This window comes from Sminthopsis crassicaudata, chromosome 2 (genome assembly GCF_048593235.1).
Source record: "Sminthopsis crassicaudata isolate SCR6 chromosome 2, ASM4859323v1, whole genome shotgun sequence".
In the NCBI taxonomy this organism is placed as follows: domain Eukaryota; kingdom Metazoa; phylum Chordata; class Mammalia; order Dasyuromorphia; family Dasyuridae; genus Sminthopsis; species Sminthopsis crassicaudata.
The window spans coordinates 270,571,028-270,580,437 of NC_133618.1; the positions used below are offsets into that span (position 1 = coordinate 270,571,028).

General features: G+C 40.6%; 1 protein-coding gene across 1 annotated transcript; it reads left to right on the forward strand.

Moving 5' to 3' along the window:
• The first annotated feature begins 697 nt into the window (after positions 1–697).
• On the forward strand, positions 698–6,962 carry RPUSD2 (RNA pseudouridine synthase domain containing 2). The gene is made up of 3 exons (XM_074289292.1): positions 698–1,324; positions 4,216–4,512; positions 5,430–6,962. The coding sequence occupies exons 1-3, from the start codon at positions 752–754 to the stop codon at positions 6,153–6,155; spliced, it is 1,596 nt and encodes a 531-aa protein (XP_074145393.1). The 5' UTR covers positions 698–751; the 3' UTR covers positions 6,156–6,962.
• The last annotated feature ends 2,448 nt before the right edge of the window (positions 6,963–9,410 follow it).

Here is a 9,410-nt window from a genome sequence, read left to right on the forward strand (position 1 = left end):
TCCTGTGGATAGGGAATATGCCATACATTTTCAGACTTTTCCAATATTCTGATAGGTTTTATTTACTTATTTTTTTCATCTTCTTTAAATATACTATTTGTTGTAAGAGGTGGAATACTGGGGAAAACAGACATGTTCTTTACAGAAGTATCAAAATGGACGTGGTTCTTTCCAACAATGAGATGGATTGAGGCCAGTTCCATGCTCTTGTGATGAAAAGAGAGCACTGTGGGAACTGAGTGTGGAACACAATGTAGCGTTTTCACTCTTTGTTGTTTGCTTGCATTTTGTTTTCTTTTTCATTCTTTTCCTTTTTGATCTGATTTTTCTTGTGCAACATATTTGCATAAATGTTTGTTTATTTTAATTATGTATTACAAATATATTTATTATAATTATAATATGTTTAAATATATTATATTAGATTTCATTATAGTAACATGTTTTTAAAAATAAAAAGGTATCAAAAGCTGTTTTATAAGTAAACTCCTGTGGGGAAAGCTTCCAATGCATTATCACCTTGTAGTCCCCTTATATCGCACCCGCGGCTTGGCACTAGCGCGCCAGGCACTAACGACTTCCAAGGGCTCTCCCATAGTTGATGGGCGTTGCTCTTTACGTCTCTGCGCCTGCGACAATTTTCTTCGCGGCCTCCCATTCGGCCGTAGTGATTAGTCGGTGCGCTTGCTGCGTCATCTTTTTACGCCGCTAGAGGGCTGGCGTCCCCCACGTGGGCGAGCGGTCGCGGGGTATGTGGCTGGGAGCTTCCGCGTTTCCTTCCTCGCTTGCCACCATTTGCCGTGCCCTGCGGAGGTTCGTCTTTGCCGGGCTCCCAGGCAGCTTCCGCGGTTGCAGGTTGATGATGGCAAGCGGTGGGTACGAGGTTCCCGATCGGAAGGACAGAGCCCCTGGGTGTCCGGTAGAGCCTCCGGAGCAGGAACTTAAGGGCGGCGCTGAGCACTGTGGAGAGCAGCAGGCGCCAGTTCCGGCCTTGGCTCCCACTTCGGGCGGGCGGAAGAAGCGGCGAGGTCAGGGCGGGGAGCGCTTCGTGCCGCCCCCTAAGAAGCGGCGGGCGGGGGTCAGCTTCAGTGACCAGCACTTTGCTGAGACCAGCTACTACTTCGAGGGCGGGCTGCGCAAGGTGCGGCCTTATTACTTCGACTTCCAGACGTACTGCAAGGGCCGCTGGGTGGGCCGAAGCTTGCTCCACGTTTACAGTACCGAGTTTCGTGCCCACCCTCTCTCGTATTACGAGGCTGCCGCCAAGGCCGGCCGCCTGCGCCTCAACGAGCAGCCGGTGCGAAACCTCGACGTTATTCTCAAGGTGGGGCCCCTGGGAGATGAGGGGGAGACGTCCGGGACCAACACAAAAGGCCCCCCCAATCTTCCTTTAGCTCCAGCGTGTGATCTCCGCTTCGAGCTCGCTGGTGGTTCCAGGGGAGAGACTGCTCAGCGAGACCTGAATGCGAATCCGCCTCAGACACTTAGCTAGCAGTGTCTCCCTAAGTCCCCCAATCGCCCAGCCTCACTCTTCTCATCCTTACAATGATAGCACCCACCTCCAGAGTGGTGATTGTGAGGATAAAATGAGACACTATTTGCAAAGCGCTATCTAGGTCCCTAGCTGTTACCATTACTACTTTTTATCCATCTATACTTGTCCCGTTTCAGTGGGAAGTTTAGATGGCAAGTTCCTTTAAGAACAGTGGCCCTGCCTTCTTGTAAATTAACTGGTGCAATTTGTCAGCTTAATTAGGTTAGGGATTTAAATAGACTAATTAAGGTAGTTAATTTGACCACTTAGAAAATATTGGTTCTTCACATTTCACATACTCCTATTTCCCCCACACACAAAGGACAGATGGAGACTGATTAGCACTGTTTTCCTGTTGTTACTTGACATCATGCTAATAGCCAAAAATAACCTTTTCGTGAGTTTTTATGAGATCCATTTTTCTGACCTTCCTGTTGTATTATTTCACTCCTTGACACTGTAATCACTTAATTTTCACAGTACTACTATCTGGGGCAGCTAGGTGGCGCAGTGGGTAGAGGACCCGAGTTCAAATGTGGTTTCAGACACTTAACACTTCCTAGCTGTGTGACCCTGGGCAAGTCACTTAACCCAGCCTCAGGGGGGGAAAAACAGTACTACTATCTCTTAGCACTATTATTCCCATTTTTTTAGGTCTTTTTTGTCCACCCTTCTCTAAGAGTGGGTGGGTATACCCCTTCTTTGCCCCCAGGATCTCTTTTCTTTTCCCTGGATTTTTTCCCTCTTGACAGCCTCTTTTATTCTATTGACTTCAGTGACAACCTCTGTATAAGAGAATCCTAAATCTGTGTTCACAGATGACCTCCAATTCTTGCTAAGCATCACTTCAGTCTCCTAACACTTTAAATGTTTTGCCTCCAAATGAAGGGGCAGTGATCAGTGAAGTGATCAGATTATGTAGAATTTATCACTAGCATCTATTCTTTCCTTTCTGCTCCTGCCTTATTAGCACCATAGGAGTTTACTGGATTCTTCCATTCTCTCCTTTACATCAATAACACAGTAATTTTCCTAATATGCAGGTCTGATCCTACTTAAACACTTTTTAGTAGAATAGAATAGAATAGAATAAGATATGAACTTTTTCCTGGCATAATAGATTTTCAAGATCTGCCAACAATCTGCCTTTCCTGTTTTATTTTTCCATTATTTCTCTTTCATGTACACTGTACTACTTTACTTCTCTCTGTATATCTGTATATAATATCTTCATGTGTGAAATTACTTCTCATATCTTCCTTTTCTTTCTTCATGGACCAGTTCAGATGCTGCCATTTCTAAGAAGTCTTCCCTGATATCTGCAACTTCTTTGCTCTCTTATGTACTGTTACTGCTAACTTTTATTATAAATTTTTGTACGTATCTCCTCACTCTAGGTTGTAAATTCCTTAAGGGTAAGAATTATTTTTTCCTATTTCTTGTCTGAGGCTGCACACACCTACTTTCCTGGCTGCCCCACTACACATCTAACATGAGGGATGTGGTTTGTAATGGATGTCTTTCTGCCTCATTTCCTTCCTCCCTATAAGGACCCTCACTTTAAAAAAAAAAAAAAAAAAAAATCTCCAAACTAGACAAATCAACGTATTAGCCATGCCTTATGTTCTGCCAAGATGAATATAAACTCAGAACTGAAATTCTGTATCTGAATTTTGTATATGTCTCTAGCACCAATCACTGTTCTCTGAACATTGTAAACACTTAATTAGTATTTGGACAGCTAGATGGCACAGTAGACAGAGCACCAAACCTAGAGTTGGGAAGATCTGAATTCAAATGCAACTTTGTCACTTCACCCTGTTTGTTCCTCATCTATAAAAATGACTTAGAGAAGGAAGTGGCATAGCACTCCAGTATCTTTGCCAATAAAATTTCAATTGAGTCAGCAAGAGTCAGGCATGAATAAAATGACTAAAGAACAACAAATAAATGTTTGTTGAGTGAATAGTTGAAAGAATTTCATTTGAAATTGAACTGTAATTAGTTGGAGTGTCTGCTTATAATTTCAGAGGTCTTAGGATAAAGGATAACTTGACAAAGGTGGTAGGTAATATGCTATTGGAATAAGACTTACATTTTAAGACATCACTCAATCTTGCCTTTATGAAATATATTCTTCATGCTAGGCTCTGGGATAGATGCTAGGAATACAAAGACAAAATTTGAAATGGTCTTTGACCTCAAAAAGCTTACATTCTATTAAGAGAATGTGAGATTCAGTTAGAGTGTAAGATTTGCTTGAATTGCCATTTTTGATTTCTAGAAAAGGAGAGATGAAAGGGCAAGAAACTATTGGGAAATGAGTAATATAAAAAAATTTAAAAGAGCAACAAGAAGGCATTAAAAAAAAAAAAGACTTCTTGAGAACTGGTATGGTATAATAGGAAAAGTTCTAAACTTGGGATTGAGAAGATCCAATCCAAATCCTTATATCTCAGACATTTGACCTTGACTTTGGCTAAATCCCTTAATATTTAGGCTTATCTGTAAAATGAAAAGGTTGGACTCCAAGCTTTCTAATGTCATTCTGACTCTTAATTCTACCTATGATCCTTTTCCATAACTTCTTATGTGCACAACACTCTGTTCCTTTTCCACATGGAGTGAGTGCAGGTTTGCCTAACACTGAGTTGATTCAGCTGTTTGTATCTCCCTGGCAGGATAATGACTTCCTCCGGAACACTGTCCACCGACATGAGCCCCCTGTGACATCAGAGCCTATTCGTCTGCTAGCTGAGGATGATGAAGTTGTTGTGGTAGACAAGCCTTCCTCTATGCCTGTTCACCCTTGTGGGCGCTTCCGCCATAACACTGTCATCTTCGTCCTGGGCAAGGAGCACCAGCTTAAGGAACTGCATCCACTACATAGGCTAGACCGCCTCACCTCAGGGGTGCTCATGTTTGCCAAGACAGCTGCTGTCTCTGAGCGGATCCATGAGCAAGTTAGAGATCGGCAGGTAAAGCAAAGTGGGGAGCAGGACCGTAGAGTATTTTCAGAGGATTCAGGGATAGAGATCATAGGCTCATAAAGATTTAGAGTTGGAAGAGATCTAAGAGAGTTTAGTGAATTGTTCAACATCACACAGTGAGAAATAACAGATTGCATAAATTTGGTAGCCTGATCATCTGAATTGAATACTATTTAATTATAATGACCAAAGTTAGCTCAAGAAAAAAAGATGAGAAAATGTATCTTTTCCCCTTCTTTGCAAAGGAGGAAGACTGTGGGTATGAAACATTGTATATACTGTAGTTTGACAGGTTGCTAAATTTAGTTTTTTCTTCATTACATTGTAACAAAGAACTGTTACAAATGTTTTGTTAAGTAAGAGGAAGGGGTTATACTTTGAAATAAAAAGAATGAAAATAAGATAGCAATAAAATTAATCATTTTTCTTTTTTAAATTCTTTTTTTAAATTTTGAGTTTCAAATTCCCTTCAATATCAATTTCACCTGTGAAGTCATATAAGACATATCCATATGAACCATGTTGTAAAAGAAAAAAAAAGAAAAATAGAGACAAGTATGTTTCATTCTTGCACTTATATTTCATCATTTTTCCCTTTTCATGTAGATAGCATTTTTCATTACAAGTCCTTCAGAATTGTCTTGGATAATTGTCTTATCAGAATAGCTCAATAAAATATTTTTTTAAAAAATGTTAAGATATAGAGAGGCATGTGGGGATGGTACTGATATTTAAGAGAGATAGCCTATAAAAGTAATAGGGAAACTTGAACACAAAAGCTTTGTGGAAATGGTTAGAGTCATGGGACTTTTGAATTCGGATATGGGAGAAGTAGACTCAGAATACTTGAGGGTGGCAATCTAAGAGCTGGAACTTGTTTGCTGACTTTGTGTTCTCTTCAATAGCTGGAGAAAGAATATGTGTGCCGGGTGGAAGGAGAATTCCCTGCTGAAAAAGTCACCTGCAAGGAGCCCATCTTGGTGGTATCCTATAAGGTGGGGCTGTGCCGTGTAGACCCACAGGGCAAGCCCTGTGAAACTGTATTCCAGAGGCTGAGTTACAATGGTCACAGTAGTGTGGTTCACTGTCGGCCTCTTACTGGCCGTACCCACCAAATCCGGGTACACTTGCAGTTCCTGGGCTACCCTATCGTCAATGACCCCATCTATAATACAGCAGCTTGGGGCCCTGCCCGGGGCCGAGGTGGCCATATCCCAAAGACAGATGATCAGCTGCTACAAGATTTGTTGGAGGAACACCGGGCCAAACAAAGCCTGACTGTTCTAGATCTCTTTGAAGGGGACCTACCCCCAGGTCCTAAGGCCCCTGCAGACCCATTTTTTAAGCAGGACTTGAAAGAGCCAACTACAACCATAAAAGGCCCAGAGGAACCAAACCAAACAACTTTCCTTGATTTAGACACAACAAAACTGACTCCTGGGGAGGCAGCTGGGTCAAGGCTTAGGGATAAAAAGATGGACCCTCTCTGTGAAGAATGCCGTTTGGTGAGACAAGACCCCTTGCCTCAAGAGTTGGTGATGTACCTTCATGCCCTACGCTATAAAGGGCCTGGTTTTGAGTACTCTTCACCCATGCCTGCCTGGGCACAGGATGACTGGAAGGAAGACTGATCGATATGGTTCCTTAATTGTCTTATGCAGACCACCATCCCTCATAGAGTTGCTATGGCTGACCTTCTTTTAATGAGGGAAAGTGGATGTCCTCTGTTAGCACGCAAGGATTAGAAAAGAATCTTGGGATTTGAAAAAGTTTGTTCAGCAAAGGGAAAATTATATACCTCATTTGCCAGCCTACCTCCAGCCAGAGTTTTGGCATCTTTTAATTTCTAAAATGTTCCTTCAATGTCTCTTTTTTGAGAGCTGTTCTCTTGAGCTTTTGCGTGATGCTGCTGCTTAGTCCCATACCCTGTGGCTGTATTTAGATCCCTTCAGCCTTCCTTGCTGTGCAAGCAGAGGCTTTTTCCCTCCTACAGAAAGTTTTTGCCCCTTTCCCTGTGATTGGGTTTCTGTTTCTCTAGGTATATATGTAGTATAAACACCTAGATTTATGAAATACCATTTTAGTCAGGAAATATTTTTTAAATGCATGTTATTTTTTACATCATGATCCCTTCCCAATTTTATATCTGTCCCCCACACTCCAACAAAAAACTCTTAAATATAAATGCAAATGACAGATGATATAACAGTGCCCTGGCCCCACATTTTCCACCAAGAGGAGATATCCCAACCAGGGTAATCGGGAACCAATATTGATCATTATATTTGATCTAAGTTCTCTTGTTTATAGTAATATAACCATTGTATATTTGCGTCTCCTGATTCTGCTTTGTACTGTTATCAGTTCATACAGCAGTTCCCATAAGCTCTGAATTCATCATTCTTTATGGTTACAATAATATTCCATATATATTACAATTCATTTGTTCCCTGATCATTAGGCCTCTACTTTTGTTTTCAGTTTTTTGGTTCTGTAAATATTTTGGTTTGCATAGGACTTAAGTATGCTCCCAGTAATGGAATCATGTGATTCAAGGGTATCTAACCATGTGACAAAAACTAGAAAGATCAATGGCTTGAGAGTTAAAGGACCCAAGTTCAAATCCCTTCTCTACTCATAAGATCTTGGACTAATCATTTAACCCTTATTGGACCTTCATTTTTCCATCTGTAAAAAAACAGAAGTAGACTAAATGTACCCTGAACTTTCACTCTAAATCTATCAATACCCTGATTTTTCTCATAGAATCCCAAACTGGTTTTCAGAATGGTTGTACTAATTCACTGCTGCATCAACAGTGGATTATTGGGACTGTGCCCACAGCCTCTCCCACACTGACTAGTTGGCCATAAGTATTGAGTGTTAATTGTATGGGTAGGATTCTCTATGTGTCTTCTCCTCCCAGATTTTTTTTTTTTTTTTTTTTTTTTTTTTGTTAGATAAAAAAGGCCATTCTTTACCTCATTTCTTCTTACCTAGTCTTAATCACTGAATGGGCATTGGTTCACACAAACTGAGACTTGGGAAAGATGTTATCTTAAAAAGGCCAAGGTTTTCTACTACATCTAGGGCCATCTTCAGTTGTCCTGATTTACATCTGGCCACTAGACCCAGATGGCTCTGGAGGAGAGAATAAGGTTGGAGTCTTTGCACTGCCCTTCTCTTAAATCCAGGGCACCTGCATGCCCTTCCTTTAGCCATGGACCTCTTCCAGAATAAAGGACAAACAACTTTAATTAATGTGGATATGAAGAGAATGATATTTTTTCCCTGGGAGAGAGGCATTTATATGTAAATTAGATGTGTGTGGGAACTATCACAAGGCGGGAAGGGCGAAACTATTAAAGTGAGGTGAGTATTGGCAAAGTATCAGCATTTTTTTGATACCTTAAGAATCCTAATATTCAGGGGCAGCTAGGTGGTGCAGTGGATAGAGCACCAGCCCTGAATTCAGGAGGACCTGAGTTCAAATTTGGTCTCAAACACTTAACACTTCCTAGCTGTGTGACCCTGGGCAAGTCACTTTAACTCCACTTCAGAAAAAAAAACAAAAACAAAGAATCCTAATATTCATCAACTGTGGACCATCCTCCAATAATGCAGATTGCCACTACTATGTGACTTGAGACACCAATAGTGAGTTGCATTACCAAAAAAAAAAAAAAAAAATCATCCTGGTGCTCAGCCTTTTGGTGATGAGCATTTATTAAGTGGCTAGTAAACAACTATATACATATTAGCTGCCAGAGCTTATACTTTCTTAGGATAGCTTTTGGGAATTACCTCAGCACCACAATGAAGCCATTCAATTAAAATTCAGCTAATATTAGGAGATTGCCATTATCCTAGCTCTATCTCTTAACATTTATAGCATAGACCAGAAGTGGTCAGGCTACATGCAGCTCCCAACATTCCCAAGTACAAATTAAAATATGATTAGGATTTTTTAACAAAATTAAAATTCAATAAAACATAGATAATATCCATATATGGATTTCTAAGTCAATATGTGACCTACAGGATTTAGTGGCTATTTCTGTTTGAGTTTGATATTACTGTCTTGGATATTAATTAGACTATTTGGTTTCCCCGCTTCCACCCTCTTCCTTCTCCAGTCCATCCAAAATGATCTCCCTACAATATAGATCTGACTAGGTCGTTTCCTTACTCAAGAGTCTTTCCTGACCTCTATCATAAAATGCAAACTGCCTTGGCATTTAAATCCCTCCAAGATCTGGCTCTGACCCACATTTTGAGCTTTATATCACATTACTCCCCTTCAAGCAATATGCTCCAGCCAAATTGCAATGCCAGCTATTGCCTAAACCTTTTCTCCTGCCTGCTTATATTTTCTTAACTCACTCCTTATGGCTAGAACTCAGTCATTTCTGCCTCAGAATCTTTACTTTCAAGATCTAGTGCTAGTTAACCTGGAAAGCCATTGTGGTTTTGTGATTTTGAAAGCATTGTGCAAGATACAAAAGACAAAATAATCATGTAAATAACAGCATCTGTATAGGTAAAGATAACATATATTATAATTTTTTTTTTGGGGGGGGGAGCAGCAATCCATGTGGAGATTGCACCTATGCTAAGTCTTGAAGGAAGTTAGATTCGCACAAACAGTAGGAGATAATATGATGTTTGAGAACATTAAGTCTAATGTGGGACCTAGTGAGTGAAAAGGAATAATGTGAAACTTGAAAAGTTAGCCTAAAGTCAGATTGTGGGATGGTTCAGTGTGTAAAAGTAAGGAATTTCCATTTCTTCCTAGAATCTGGGAAACCACAAGGAGTAATAGGGTCAGGCATGTGCTTTACAAAGATTGGCAGTTGTGAAGAAATTTAATTTGGAGAGAAAAGATT